Here is a 16,180-nt window from a genome sequence, read left to right as displayed (position 1 = left end):
CCTGGACCTGCTGGACCCACTCACACCACATGGCTGCTCTCCAGGTCACCATAGCCTTTCTGTTGAACTGTGGGCTGGCCTGCCACATCCAGTAAACGGGACCCCTGCCCCCTGCAGGTGGCAGGCTCAGCAGCCACAGGGGGCAGCGGCTCGCCCTTGCCAAGACACCACCTGGGCTCAGGGGGCTGAGGGAGGGGGTGCTGATCACGTACAGGGGGTGCTGATCCTTTAGGCCTGGGAGGGTTCCATGGTTCCTAACTCAGCTCATGGATCAGAATCACCAATAGAGATTCTATTTTTAACACAGGTCCCTGGGCCAGCTCCAGGCCCACTGAATCGGAATTTCTGGGAATGGAACCCGGAAGTCCATGTCTGCAAAAGCCCATGGGGTAATTCTGATGCTTTTCCCTGGTTAAGAACCGCAAATTGCTTCACACTGCTCATTTCTTAGACAGCAAGACTACCCCAGGGAGGTGGTGGAGGGGGGGCGCCAGTGTGTTGTCCAAGATCACACGGGCAGTCACTGGCAGGGTAGAGATGGGACCCAACTCCGGCTTCCCTGGGCAGCTTTGGCAATATTAATGATAAAGATGATGATGATAACAGCAATTACTATTTCTTGGTACTACTCTTCACATGTATTAACCAACTGAATTCTCACAACTACCACTCTGTGAGGTACATACTATTGATTCCTGGTTTTTTCTGGGAGACAAAACTGTGGCAGAGAGGTTAATTCAATCGTCCAAAGTCACACCGCCAGAAAACGGTGACCAGGCAACCAGGTGCCAAAGCCTCTGGTTCTAACCAGTTGGTGTAAGTGCCTCAAATCACCAGAATCCTCTGTTGGGCTTTGCTTCTTCCTCAGTCAGTGTTTTGAGCTGCAGATGCTGGGATGTTTGGGGGGGATGGGCTCTGGAGTTGTGCAGACTACGGAGGAGGCAGAGTCACAGCCCCAACCCTGGGAGCCTGAGGGAACCCAGAAAAGGTGTCTTGTTGGCCAAGGGACCTACTTTTGCACTTCCCCTTTTGTTTTATGGCCACACCCGCAGCCCGCGGAAGTTCCCAGGCCAGGGACTGACTCCAAGCCACGGCTGTAACCTATGCCACAGCTTGTGGCAACACCAATGCCAGATCCTTTAACACACTGTGCTGGGCCAGGGATTGAACCCATACTGCTGCAGTGATCTGAGTCACTGCAGTCGGATTCTTAACCCGATGCACCACAGTGGGAACTCCTGCACGTACCTCTGAGTCTGGGTGTCATTCGTGTCCCGGAAATTCAAGGCCCTTCAGATAAAGCCACATCCTTTGTGGAAAGAAGGACCCTGCTGTTGGATTTGGCAGCTTCCCCAGTGCGGCCCCTGTGACATCCTCTTAGGTGGGGGTGAGTGCCATGCAATAGCCTTCTCTGGGGAGTTAGAGATTTTGTCCTCCTTGGTTTAGGTAAGATAAATAATGACTTTGGCTTCACTTCTATAGCCTAATGCAGGGAAGAGGGACTCAATGAATCAAAGCTGAGCTGTGTCAAGAGAACATCACAACCTGCTTTTAATCAACACAGACCCTTCTTTGCCAGTCACCGTCACCTCTACACACCCCAAAACACCATCTGGGCCTGAAGCCATGCTGGTATTGCACAAGGCAGGTTACCTGAGGGCCCATGGCCTGAAGAGTTCATAGTCCCCGAGGCAAAGGAAACAGGATGTGGGGACTTCAGAGGTTACACAAGCCTGGGTTGGAACTGTTGCTCTGCCTCTTCGCAGGTAGTTCTCTCAGAGTCTCAGTTTCCTGGCCATACTGAACACGATCTCGAAGAGGCACCGTATACATGAAATTCACAAGAAGGTGCCTGTGCTGGGAGGTGAGCACCTGCAGAGAGGCCCCCCCCGACCCAGCTCCAAGAGGGACAAAACACCAACCCAACAAGAGCTGTGGGTATGTTTACTGCCAGCCTTCCTGACAACACTGAGAAGGAAGGGGATCCCTCCCATCAGGTCTGAGCAGCTGCAGGCTTTCAGAACCCTCACCCGGCGAGGAAGAGAGGGATGCAGGGGCAGGGCTGCCTGTGACTTTCACGGGCCCTACCTTGGTAAAAAATATTAAAAATGATCATTTACAGTTGCCCTGGAATTGGCACAATATTGCAAATCAACTATAATTTTTTAAAAGCGAAAAATCCAAAACCAAAAAAAAATTTGCTTTGATATAGAGAGTCTGGATCCACTGTTTCATGTTCATTATTACCTTTACATGTTTCTCTGGTTTAAAAAGAAATTAAAGTACTTTTGTGAGCCCTAGGCACTGTGCAGAGAATGCCGGGCTGTGTGCTGGATACTCAGACTAGGTCTCGTCCCTTCAAGCCCACAGCCTCTATTCCCCCACCCCCAGCCACTCTCCTCTGTCTGAGCACCAACACTCTACCAGCAGGACCACCTAACCTTGGACCCCTACCTATAACAGAGATTTCATGGATGTTTGTCAAAAACTACCCCCTGAGCAGCTCTGGGGGAGGAGCCACCCCCTCCCACGTGACTCCTCTCACATGTCACCCTCTTTGTGACTCCCCAGCAATGAAATGTGGGGAACTTTACAAAAACTTTTCAAATAGTCTCAAGAACTTGTTCAGCAGTCTCCTTAGGTACTTGGAGCCATGCTGCTCCAGCACGCATCCTTTCTGGTTGCACAGGCAGACATTACTGGTCTCCTCTCTAATGAGCTCATCATGTTTTGTTCTTTTTTTTACTCCCTTTTCTCTGCTCCACACCCAGCTCAGAGCCTGGCACTTAGTAGGTCCTGGCACTTAGTAGGTCCTTATTAGTTGCAGCATGGAAGGAAAACTCTCCACGTCCCCATAAGCTATCCGTTGCTTGTTGCAAAACAAAATCCAGATGCATTTCTGGGCAACTGCTATTTTGGGAACAGGGTTATTTGGGGAGCCGAGCCCTGGCTGCCAGAAGTAGGAAGCATGGCGGCTGCTTTCCTCCCTGCCCGGATCGTTCACTTGGTCATCAGTGGGATTAGACAGCAGCAATTATCCCCAACACAGGCTGTTCCCACAATTCAAAGTTATTGGGTGAGAAAATGCAATTGTGCTTTATCCAGTCATTAAAAAACAAAACGAAATAAGAGCAGTGGATTTCAAACCGCCTTTCAGACTTGATGAAAAGAAAAACAAACTTGAGTATTAGCCCCAAATTGTGCTGACAACATGCTTCCAGGTCTCTTTGTCCTCCTCCAGGCTCGCTTCAGAATTTTTCAACAATTCCTATTGATCCCAGCACGGTTCTCATGCAGACTGTTTATGCTCGGGAGAGCAGCCGTCTGTGGAGCAGGGAACTGATCTGCCCATGTCAAAGGCCCCCAGAGTGGGGACATGAAGTCCTGGCCCTTCCAGAGGAGTGGTCACCATGACCGTGCAGCACCTCTGCCACCAGCGCTATGCCACCGACGCAGGCTTTCACCAGCCAGTGTGAGACACCCCCCAAAATGGACTTGTCACCTACTGTTTTAGGACCTAAAGTAACATGAGAGACCATATGCCAGATGCCCATGCTGTATGATGAGGAAAGCAGCTCAAAGAGGGACCACGTCTTGCCTGGGTCACAGAGCAGATTGGTGGCCAAGAAGCCATTAGAAGCCAGGTCTCTTGGCTCTTGGGTCTTGGGGTGGGGAGAAAACACTGAGGAGCATTCATGGGACCCCGTTAATATGCCAGCTGCTCACAGATGGTCCCTTACCATGCCCTCACCCTCTCTACCCACACTGAGCACTTTTTTAACCCCCAGGGGCCATGGTCTTGCTCGATCTCCCCTTCGAGGCTTTGTGCATGTGTTTCTGCACCTGCTATCCCGCTTTTAAGCTTCTTCATTCATGCTTCCAGCCTTGGTAGAGGCCGCCTTCCTCAGGAAATATTTCTGAAGCCCATCCCTCCAAGGATGAGTTAAGGAGCACTCGGCGTGAACTTGTATCTCGAAGCACTCATACTGCCTTAAACTAAAGCTCAGGCATTTGTCTTCCCACAAGCCTGGGTCTCCATCTCACTCCTGCTGCCTCCCCGTCTCTGAACAGAGTCGAGTGGCACACAGTAGGCACTAAGTAATCACCGGCAGATCAAGGAATGGTCTCCTGTGACCCCAGTGATAATCTAGGATGTCCTCATCCCCATTCTACAGGGGGAGAAAACTGAGGTTTTGAAAGGAATGTGACATCTACCCTGCGAGTTAGCCATGGAGCCAGGATTCAGACAGCTCCATCTTCTTGCTTCAAGGTCAACATCTCTATTAAGACCCCTTTCCTGGCCCAGTAACTGAACTAGAAAAGCTCCAGTTCATGCTCTTGGGCCATGTGTCACAGCCAGGTGGCCTGGGAGACAGAAAGGCCATTCCACGGTGCTGGGGAGACAGTGTGGGGAGCGGGTAGTGAAGGAAGACTCTGCTGACCACTCCTTCTGCCACAAAGAGCACTGGGGCAGCTGGCCTGAGAGCCGCGGTTCACCTGCGGAAGGTAAGGCAGGAGGAGCAGAGGCTGTCTCCAGACCAGGGCGGAGCTGGCAATGAGGGCGGCTCTGCCCTGGGGAGCATAAGCCTGGGAAACTGAGGCTTTGAACATGGGCAATCTGGGGGCTTTATTAGGGGGGAGGCAGCATTCAGCAGGAGGCTAACATTAAGCACACTGACAACAGCAAACATTGGCGAGGAAAATGGAACTAGAACTCTCATACCTAGCTGGTGGGACTATTGGTCTATCACTTTGGAAAACCGGCAGCATTCAACTAAAGCTCAAAGTATGGATACAGAAAGACCCCGGCAGTTCAAATCCTGGGTAGGTCCCAACATAGATACTGCCTGTTTCCACCAAAATCATGGACCAAAGTGGTGATAAACAACCAACATGTAAATGGTGAAGCTACAGTGGAAAACAGGCTAGCAGTTCCTCCAAAAGGTGCACACAGAGTTCCCACAGGATCCAGCAATTCCACTCCCAGGCATATACCAAGAGAAACAAAAGCCTACATCCACACAAAACCTTATACATGAATGTTCACAGCAGCATCGTTTGTTTCAGGGGTTTTTGGTTTTTTTTGGTCGCCCCATGGCATATGGAGTTCCTGGGCCAGGGATCAGAGCCAAGCCACAATTGTGACCTAAAGCCAGATACTTTAACCCATTGTGCCAGGCTGGGGATCAAACTTCCATCCTGGCACTGCATAGATGCTGCCAATCTTGTGCCACAGTGGGAACTCCAGCATCATTTGTAATAGCCAAGAAAAGCAGACACGATCCGAATGTCCACTTATGGTTACACAAAATGTGACAAGCCCATGCAATGGAATGCTGTTTGTCAATATAAAGGAATGAAGTACTGCTACCTGCTACAATGTGGTTGAACCTCAAAACATTATCTCAGGGAGTTATCGCGGCGCAGTGGAAATGAATCCAACTAGCATCCATGAAGATGCGGGTTCCATCCCTGGCCTTGCTCAGTGGGTCAGGGATCTGGCGTTGCTGTGAGCTACAGTGTAGGCTTCAGATGTGGCTCGGATCCTGTGTTGCTGTGGCTGTGGTGTAGGCTGGCAGCTGTAGCTCAGATTTGATCCCTAGCCTGGGAACCTCCATATGCCACAGGTGCAGCCTTAAAAAACAAAAACAAAAAAATAAATTAAAAAAAATAAAAATCATTATTAAAAAAAATTATGCTCAGTGAAAGAAGCCAGTCACAAAAGGGGCTGTATTATATGACTCCTTTTATACAGAGTGTTCAGAATAGAAGAATTGATAAAGGGATGGAAAGTAGATTAGTAGTGGCCTAGGGCTGGTAGAGGAGGGAGGGCTGGGGAGAAATGGGAGGGTGACAGCTAATGGGTACAGGATTTCCTTTGAGGATACTGAAAATGTTTTAAAAATGACTGTGGTGATGGTTGCAAATAGAATCAAAGTCACTGCATTTTATTTTTATTGCTTTTAAATTTTAATTAAAGTACAGTTGACTACATTTTAAACAAATAAACAAAAAGTGTTTATAGCAGCTTTGCTCATAATTACCAAATACCAGGAACAAAAATGTCTAGCAACAGCAGAATGGATGAACTTGGGGGAGAAAAAATGAACCCTTCATGACATGATTATGAGTGAAAAAAAGTAAATTCTAAAAGTGCACACAGTATGACAGGACATTTTAAAGCAGACAAAACAAACCTAAGGTGACAAGTCAGAACCAATGGGGACTGCTGACCAGGGAGGGTCTGGGGGAGCTTCTGGGATAACAGAAGGGCCCTCTATCTTGACCTGTGGGGTGGTGACAGGGGTGCATCCACATGTAAAATTCCTTGGGCTATGCACTTAAGATTTGTGCATTTTACTGGAAATTGTAAGTTACATCTTAATTTTTAAAAAAATAATTAAAAAGGAAAAAAAAAGATAGAGGCTCAAGTTAAAGGACCAGGGTTCAATTCCTGGCTGTCAGACCTTCCCGAGAGCCCTGTCCCTCTGTGCGTCTTTCCCCATCCTTCAATGCTGGACCAGATGGTTTCAAAGAATCCACCTGGCATGGACAGTCTGAGATTCTGTGAATTCGCAGACCTATTTGTTACTGAGTTTGCTGGGAAATCTGGCAAGTGCTTGCCATTAATGCAAGGAAGCAAAGAGGGCTGGCTGGCTGCTGCGGGCTCTGCCTTGTTTCCAAGGAAGGGAAGGCCTATGGAAATTGGGCAGGAACACGTCACCCCCAGGAGGGAATGTCAGTTTCAATATGAATCATCTCATGCCTCCCCGGTAACTTGCTCTGGGAATAGATACCCTGACTCACTCCTCTCCAACAGGCACAAGACTTGCTACTAAAATTTCAGATTTCAACAGAAACTGCGTAGCCCAAATAGCCTCTCAGAGGTGGGAAAAAAAATAAGCCCGAGTAACGAGCTGAGAATCACAGAGGGGACAGTGAGGGCCCAGGGTGCCAACCTCTTTGTACTGAAGCCGAGTAGAGACCCAGAGGAGGTCGCGGGCTCACGTGGCTGCTGGCGCCAGGGCTGGGGCGGGGACCCAAGGCTCCAAGCCTCAAGTTTTCTTTTCACAACAACCTGCTGCTATATTTTCTAGAGACATAAATGATGCTCTGTGCTGGTGGGAAGTCTTTTAAACAAAAAAGAGAAAGAAAAAAACAGCCAAGATGCATCTTAATTAGAAACCGCTTGGGGGGAAAATATCTTTCTGGTAGGAGGGTGCAGAGCAGCGCAGCCTGAGTGGTCAGCAGCATGAGAGCGTGGCAGTTGGCAGGCCAACTGAGAGGTGAGCGCTCTGCTTTGCTAATCACCCAGCGTCACCCCAGGGACATTCTGGTCTTTAGAAGCTGGCCGAGGAATCGTGGATGTGTCACGCAAGGCCACAGGGAAGCCACCACCGGCTGCAGCGTCTGACCAGAAACTGCCAGTCCTGCCTGGCCTTCCCATGCGTGGGGTTAATACTTTCCTCCCATTTTCTTCCTGGTGCTAAAGGCCATTTGCCTGTGACTGGTGTTTCTAATCCATTTCCTCTGTGCTTTGACAGCCTCTGGCCTCCGGATGGAGCAGCCCCGGCTCCCAAGGCATGTGACTGCCGGGAAGGTTTGCTCGCTGCCCTGTAGCCTGACCCATTCTACCCAAGGAATTGCAACATCACCACCTCTGGGGCTGATGACAGCGCTTTCTCAAAACAAACTCAAAACCGGGGTCAGGAATGTGCACCACCGCCTGCCAAAATCAGGGAGTATCACTGCCTGATATTGATCTTCCAAGAGCTATGGATACTTGTTTTGTTTTTGTTTTTCAGAAAAAAAAAAAAAACAAAAAAACCTCCAAAAAACGAAACATAAAAGAAGATATGGCATTTTCAGCCAGAGAAGTCCCAGTGCTCTGTCACCCAATAAAAGAGGAGACAGGGAAGGGGCTGGGAAAGGTGTATCTGCCCTCCGGGAAGGAAAAGTCCTTTATGAGGGCTTCGTAGGTGCCAGGCACTGCACTGGGGCTACCTAGCTCTGCCCTCCCTCTTTTATAGGTGGGTAAACTGAGCTTCAGAGCACTTTCTGACTTGCCCCATTTAATTCAGCTGGTAAACGCCAGGAATCTGAACCCTGGCATAGCTCCCAAGTCAAAACTGCTGCCACTCAGAAACAAATTCAGAGAGCTGTGGAAACAGCATGGAGATCTATGGAAAACTGTTTATCTTTTGAAAACAGTTTTCAAAACTGTCTGCAAAGTGTGTACCTCGCCGCAGCCACACTGCGGAGCGGCTTTCTAACCTACAGAAGGACCCAGGAAGACTGGAGAGTGTGTGTGTGTGTGTGTGTGTGTGTGCGCACATGTACAGACTATGAACACTGTACAGAAGGCACAGCTGAGTCACATGCCAAAACGCAGTTGTAAAAATGATATCTTGGGGCATGAATTTATTCCCTCTCCAATATCATATTTGCTCTGTTTACAAGGCAAAGGTGATTTTTCTCTCTGCCAAGGCCGAACATTCGCAGCCTGTGATCTAAAAATCGTGCTGTGCTCATTTTGCCTCTTAGCTCACCCAAGGCTGTAAATCATCTCTGGAAACAGGGATTTGGTCGGGCAGTTCTACTGGGGATTCACCAGGCAGAGGCAGAATCCAATCTGGGGCTCTCACGGTCACCCCGAGCTGGCTCGCAGCAGGGGGACGTTGCTTCTGGCCGCAGATGCACCTCTCTCCTTCACAGAGAAGATGCCTGGGATCAGAGCCGCTGACTAAGCAAGACTGCTGCTCTTTCAGGGTCAGTCTGCTGATTCCCAATGTACTTTGTGACGGAGGAGGTCATGGCAGCTGCAGAGGATGAGCGGACGGAGCACAGCAGGAGCGGGATGAAGGGCTTCAGGGAAAACAGAGCAGATAGGGACCTCAGGGGCAATTCATCCATTTGGCAATATTGATTGAGAGCCTACTGTGTGACAGCCACTATTTTTTTCTTCCCTTGGAATATAATTATTCTCACAATTATTTTATAACAAATGTAACAATCATGGCTGCAGCTTATGGTTAATGCATGCCTATGGGCAAGGATGTTTAAGCACATGGGCAGGTTTTATACACATCAGCTTTCTCTAACCCTCACCACTGCTGAGTGAAGTGGGTATTATCTTCATTGTATAGATGGAGAAACTGAGGTGCGGAGAGTTTAAGAAACTCGCCTAAGGTCACAGAACTAGTAAGTGCCAGAACCGGGATTCAAACTCAGGCTGGTCTGGTTCACAAATCCATGCTCTTCGCAGCTCATCATGCTGATGGCTAAAGGCATGTTTTGCAAGTAGATGTTTTTAGGTTACTGGGCAGAGGTAAAATATTTTTCCTGTGGTGGGAGAAAAGAAAGAAATTGGAATCTTTTTTGCCAAAATACTCAGCTGATGTCCAACAAATAATGATGCTTTCAGATGAGTGGCTGTAGACCCTGCCCTACGTAGTACATGTCTTTCTGGGCTTCCATGAGGGCAGTGGAGCAGAAGACGCAATGCCACCAACCCTGAGACCATCTCTCTGTTCCCACTCCCTTTTCTACAGCCATGCTTGGGGTCACTGGGGGACAGGGCAGCATGGTGATTTATGGCTTGGGTTTTGGAGTCAGACTCCTGTGATTAAATCCTGCTCTACAAATGTGTGACTAAGCAAGTCCTAAAACTCACCAAGTCTCCGTTTCCTCATCTGTGAAATGGGGATATGTGGTAATGTATACCTTCCCAGGGCTGCGAGGAGGACAGGAGAGAATGCAGCTAGGTGCCTGGTGTGATGCACGTACAGGAAGCAGATGGGCTCCTGGCCCCGAAATCATATACCTCCTGAAAGATGACTTGCTGTTGCGAGAGTTCTGAGAATGTCTAGTTCCTAGCAGTGATCTGGCCAGGACCACTCTGTGCTCTGACGATCGGCTAATCTCAGAGTGGGTGGTGGAAAGAGCAAAGTGCTGGGACTCAGGCCACGAGAGTTCAAACTCCTACAGTTAACATGCTGTGCCACCTGGGTGGGTCCCTTTCCCTCTCTGAGCTTGGTTTCCCTGGATCTAAGATGAGGCAGTCAGACTTGGTGCCAAAGGGCCTCTCTGATGGCGACCTCCCAAGACTCTGTAACCAGTACCGATTCCCCCTCACCACTGCCAGGGGAGAGTGAAGTTCTTGGGGCCACTCGGACTTCTTGGAGGATTTAATGCTCATTAAGTACTTTAAGGTGGCAGCTGGCACGGAGCGTGAGGTCACCCTTACCACCCTCCTGGACACTCTTCTTCTGACAGAAGGCCGATTTATTCCACAGCCTTGAACCTTAACCTTCCCCTGGCTCTTTCCTGCTAAAAATTCCAGTGGAAGCTGATGATGAGGGACACCGCCTACCCGTGGGCTGCCCCCCTATGGTCTCTGTGTGGACGCTCGAGGGCTGAGGGGAACAGGACAGGAGGGATGAGGGCTGGGAAAGCCCTGGGGCCCTGATGTGGGTCCCTGGGTCCAGGAGGCTCCAGGGGCCTTGGGTGCGACCCAGTCAAAATGGGAGAAGCACACACTGTCCTAAGGGCCTTACGTCATCCTCATCACAGCTGAACTTGAAGAATGTTCCCTATGTGCCAGGCATGAATGCAAGCACTTCTCATGCATTAACTCTTAGTTCTCAAAACGATCCGATTAGTAGGTCCTGTCGTCCCCACATTATAGCTGGGAAACTGAGGCCCAGAAAGGGGAAGAAACTTGCCTAAGGTCACACAGCCGGGAAGTGGCAGAGGAACACGCACATCCAAGCTGTCAGGCCTCCGAGTCCAGGCTCTTCGGCTGGCTTATTTAATAGTCCCCCAGGTCCAGCAGCAGCCCCTTTACAGGTAAGGAGGCTGGGGCTCTGTGTTCAGAGCCCCTGTGCTTTACGGCATCGCCAGCGGCTGCTTGATGGCTAGTTCCTCCACCCTCCCCTCCTCAATTGTGTTCTTCAGGTGGCAGACTCGCCTCTGTGACTTCATAGAGATAAGAGCATCCCCATCGAGTCCCCACCCCATGCTCATGAGGAACAGGACATGTCCTCTTGGCTGGCAGCTGCTAGGGTCTCGGGGGCATTTTCTTTTTTTTTTTTTTTTTTTGTTGTTGTTGTTGTTGCTATTTCTTAGGCTGCTCCCGCGGCATGTGGAGGTTCCCAGGCTAGGGGTCTAATCGGAGCTGTAGCCACTGGCCTACGCCAGAGCCATAGCAACGCAGGATCCGAGCCGTGTCTGCAACCTACACCACAGCTCACGGCAACGCCGGATCGCTAACCCACTGAGCAAGGGCAGGGACTGAACCCACAACCTCATGGTTCCTAGTCGGATTCGTTAACCACTGCGCCACGACGGGAACTCCTCGGGGGCATTTTCTGATGGGACCTCCTGAGCCCACCGTGGTAAACAGAAAGCTACTTTAACACTGAATTTCTCAGGACACAAAGACTGGCTTGAGAAGTGCCTCACCCAGAGGCCTTACTCTCAAAGTGAAAATAGGTCCAGGGAGGAGCACATGGGTGGTGTGGGGAGGGGACGTTCAATTTGGTGACATGCCACACAGGGAGATCAGGCTCCACATCCCATGTCTTCCCTGCAGCTCCTGTAAATCCTACAGAGCCGGGTACCAGCATGAACTTGTTACTTTTCCCTGTAGGCAGCTCTCTTGGCTCTGCAGGCCCAGGGAGGAGGCTCCAAGAGCCCACGTCAAACTGATAGGCACCAAGAGGCAGGAGGCAGCTCAGGGACCCAGTCCATGGCCTCAGCCAAGCAGGCAGGGTGGGGACAGCTGCTGCCTGACCATGCCTTGCAGGGCCCAGCCTACAGTGAGGTCACTGATGACAGCAGCTGCCGGAGCCCAGGAAGGATGCCACCCAGAAACCGAGGAGTCCAGCAAAAGAAGTGGTGGTGTGACAAGCTGCTTAATTCAGGCCAGTCCATCTCGTATCTTCTAGAACAGTCTGACTTCCAAGCCCCTCATGAGATGACCCCAAACTAGGCTCCAGGCCTCTAAAGGCCCCTAAACTCTCATAACTGCCCCCATGGTAATGGTTCTCCATCAGGCAGACCCTGGGCTGGGGGATGATGTTTTCATTAATTCCACTTTACAGAAAATGCAGGCTCAGAGAGACACGCCTTGCCCAAGGTCACTCAACGAGGGAGTAGTGAAGGCCATTTGAATTTGTTGGGCTCTAGGGGCCCAGAACCACAAGCCAGCGAAGGACTGTGCACGTCATTGATCACGATCCCGTCTACTAGGCTTTCTTTCTGGGAGCACCTAGACAGACCCCAGGGAGAGTCATCTCAGCAGCGCTGGCGGAGTTTTCATGGTCATTTATCCCTGTATCCCCAGCAGTCAACACTGCGAATGACACAAAACAAGCCTCTGTTGAGTAAAAGAATAAATAAATCAAGGCCAGCTTCTCCCTGCGCAGTGCCTGGGGCCCTACGCATCCTCTTTGCCCAGGAGCCAGGCGCCACTTCAGATCATCTGCCAGTTGCAGGAGGAAGGCTCTTCCAGGACTACTGCCCACACAGGGTGCCTTGCCAAGGCCTCTCTTGGGACACAGACAACCCAGGGGACCTGAGGACCCTCCATGGGCTCACCTGGGCAACTGCCAACCCCATTTACTACAAAGGACATCCTAAGCCACTCACACATACTTGGGCCGCATGCACGCTCCTGCATGCTCTCCCAGCAACCTGAGTGTGAAAGCAGAATGAACAAGGGCCCAGAGAGGTCAAATGACCTGGACGTGGCCACAAAGATAGTTCAGGGCAGAGTGAGGACTTGCACCCAGGTCTTTCGGCTTGAGGTCCAGGTTTCTTTCCGTAATTGTAGGCTGCCTGCTTTCCATCAGCCTCAGGGCTGGGAAAGGGGCCGAAGGCTTGGGGTAAATGACAGGCCCTGAGGAATTTCACAAAATGGGACTTGGTTTAACCCACCTCCTCCCAGTCATGCCCCCCATGGCGCTCCCTCTATCCCCGGGGATGGTCAGAGTGACAGCTACACCCTTGCCAGGCAGTTTCAGCAATCAGCAGCCTTCCCCCCAACCTCTACCAATTCCCGAGTATCTGCACACTGTGCAGAGAGGAGAGGAGAAGCTTCCCTGATTGTGTCCCTCATTTACACTAGCAGCCAACGCTCCAACAACTTTGATGAGAGCCACCAGCCATCTTTCACCAGGGCTGATGTGGACGTGGGGGAAGGTCTGTGTTCGAGGCAGGCAGCAGAGCGAGCCTCTGAACCTGGAATCCACACATCTCATCTCTGTTCAAGAAACATCTGTCTTTCCCCCTCTGATGTGGGAGTCCTCTCTCCGACTCTATCCTAAGACAACATTTTATGCACAAAGATGGTACTTGCTGCGTTATTTTTAATAGGGAAAAACTGGAAATGACCTTTGTCCAACATTAGCGGGATGGTTAAATGAATTATGGCACATCTGTGCAATAATTGAAACCATTAAAAGTATTCTTTATGAAAAAATTTACATGAGTTAGAGAATCGCTTAGGATGTAGCACTAAGTTAAAAAAAAAAAAAAGAACATAACATTGTATAGAGAGGGGGGAAAAGCATAGCAAAGAAAATTAAAAGGAAATGAGCCAAGATGTCAACAGAGGCAGCATTTATGTAGTAGAGCAAGTTCTTTGTTGCCTGCTTTACATTTGGTGATGCTTTCTCTTTTCCCCTACATGCCTATGATAATCAAGGGGAAAAGCTGCAGCAGCAGCAACCCCAAATCACACCCCCTACCCAAGGGGAGTGAACTGTCTCAATGGCCAGAAAGGTTGTAATGCTGCCTGGTTTAGAGGGTAGGTCTTATGTCCCTTTTCCCAAAACACAAATACTCAGACAAGGCCATACGCTTAGGGGACATTCCTTATAAACCTGCTTTTGAAAATTTTCTGGGAATTTTCACCTGACTGAGTTCCTTGGTTCTTGAGGCCAAAAGCCTGGGTCTCTAAGGGGTGGGAAATACAGGTGATGAATTTCTGTCTCCAGCCCTCATCCTCCCCACACCAAGCTCCCATCTCCCAGGGAAGAAGGAAGCCAGGTGCCTCCAGCATCTTTTCACGTGGAAGGCCTGCAGAGAGGGGAGCCGGCGATTTGTTGGGAAGTCACATTGGAAGTCTGAAGCCGCACCCACAGTAAGGTACCTGGCAGTCTCTGAGGCTGAGAGGGCCTTTCGAGGCTCTGGGTTAGGAGGATCTCACGGCTGCAAAGGGCAGAAATGTCGGCAAGAGAGGCTGCAGATCAAACTCAAGCTGCCCACACATGGCAGCATCCAGGCTGCTCCCTAACTTGTAAGCCAGCCAGCGAGAGGCACTTCCAAGACCCTAAAGGCAGCGTGTGTGCCCATTCTATTGGAAATGTGTTTCATTTATCTAGGAAAACACCCAAGACCATGGTACAGCCACTGGGAAGAGTGGATTTAAACCCAATTCTCCACATCCTTCAGAAGAGCACATCCTCTCCATGGAAACAAGCATCCATCACTCACCATCCCCACTCACATTTCCGAGTCACTTGCTCTGAAAATTAACCCTAGGTGCATATAAAGAAGTGAGTGAGGTAAGGGCGAGGCCGTGGGTTTCCCCCAAACCTAGAAGGCTCACAGGCCTAGACGGTCCCAAAGGATGTCAGACGTGGGAGACCCCAGGTGTGGAGAAATAGGGACACAGCTCAGTAGGCGAGAAGCCGAAAGTGAAATTCCGCCTGGCCCCCAGGGGCAGGGGTCTCCGGTGCCAGCTCACCGAACATGCTGCCCTCGTAGCCGTCTTTGGTGAGGGGCCGGAGCTCGTTTTTCCCCATCGCGTACCGCTTGTAGCTCTGCCAGGCGAACTGCATCATCTGCGAGAAAGAGCGAGAACAGAACCTGAGCGCTGATTCCAAACAGTGCAAACAGGCCGCCTGACCCTGCCCTTTGCAACAGGATTTGAAACCCCGTTATAAAAACAATTTTCTCCATTGAGACGTGGAGAGAGTCGACTTGCTCTCACCATGACTGTGTTCACAGTTATAGCTGCCTGGAAGGCCGGTCTCCTCAGACAAGCCCATGCATCCAGGGTCTGCTCATAGATGCCTCAGAGAGGACGCAAAAGGCACGCAATACACTCTGGGCTGCTGTCAGTGCCTAAGCGAAAAGCTGCCTCTTCCATGAAGCCTTCTCTGACCTAAAGTGACCCTCCGAAGGGAAGGAAGGAAAACTCACCGAGTGATGCCAGTTAGAATCTAATAGAACACTGACCTGAGCTAGGGATGGTTCACCCAGTGCGTCAGTGAGAATGCCGGGAATTGAACATGTGCCCTCTGGCCCCCACCCTTTAGGTCTGTCTCCCAAAGCCACCGCGTGAGTCTCCTGAACTCTTCCAACACTTGGCTTGACCTACCCTGGCTGTCCCAGGTCTCCTAGCGCCCCAGCTGGTCCCTGTTCATTTTTGTTTCCATAGCCCTGAGCCACAAGCTCCTAGAAGACAGAAACGACACATTACTTGCCTCAGTTTCCCCAAAGCACCCCACACAGGCTGTGGCAATGGAGACCTGTCCGCTTGGTCACCAGTGCATGCACGAGTTCTCACTACATTAAGGCACTTATGTCAGTCTCTCGTGCACATCACATAAGCACTGAACTGTACTGAGCACTGGAGGCGGGACTGCAAGGTGACAATCTGTTCCTAGTGCGGTTCCCTCCTCTCCCAAGGTCTCCCTTTCACCTTTGATGGCAGGCCCTTGACAGAGGACAGCACAGCAGGGCTCTGGGTGACCATGGGGCCCAGGGGGAGCCAGCCCAGGCAGTGAAGACACAGTGGAGAGATGGATCGGTGGGAGGCAGCCTGATTTTGTGGACAGAACTCAGGCTCCGGAGCCAGGGAGGTCTGGGTTCTAGTCCTACCTCTGCTGCCATCTCTTTGACTTTGGCAAGTGATGAAACGTCTCCAAGCCTCAACTGCCTCACCTTTGAGATGTGAATAACAAGGTCTGCTTTGTCATAACCCTGAGAGGTGTCACTGAAAGAAAGTAGCTGGAAATGCCCAGTTTTCAAGCGGACACAGCAAGTGACTGACAAACACTAGTCCCCTTCCCTCTTCAGCCTCTAGAAGCCCCACCAAGAGCTCCAAGCCTCATCCCTCCACCTCTCCTTTCATCCATCTTCTTAGTCCTCAGACGCTGGCCTGCATCAG

General features: G+C 50.6%; 1 protein-coding gene across 2 annotated transcripts in view; it reads right to left on the bottom strand.

Annotated features, from left to right (window-relative positions):
- The window catches only part of MAN1C1 (mannosidase alpha class 1C member 1), a 138,863-nt gene that overhangs the window by 68,786 nt on the left and 53,897 nt on the right, over positions 1-16,180 (bottom strand). Inside the window, exons 2-3 of one of the 2 annotated variants that reach the window (XM_047792669.1) lie at positions 15,389-15,465; positions 14,753-14,849 (exon numbers count right to left, since the gene is read on the bottom strand). In XM_047792669.1, the coding sequence (XP_047648625.1) occupies positions 14,753-14,849 (97 nt within the window). In that variant the 5' untranslated portion in view covers positions 15,389-15,465. The remainder of the gene's footprint in view (positions 1-14,752; positions 14,850-15,388; positions 15,466-16,180) is intronic. The other variant, XM_047792668.1, reaches the window with a different exon arrangement.

This window comes from Phacochoerus africanus, chromosome 8 (assembly GCF_016906955.1).
Source record: "Phacochoerus africanus isolate WHEZ1 chromosome 8, ROS_Pafr_v1, whole genome shotgun sequence".
NCBI classification, from domain to species: Eukaryota; Metazoa; Chordata; class Mammalia; order Artiodactyla; family Suidae; genus Phacochoerus; species Phacochoerus africanus.
This window is presented reverse-complemented; position numbering and strand designations above follow the sequence as displayed.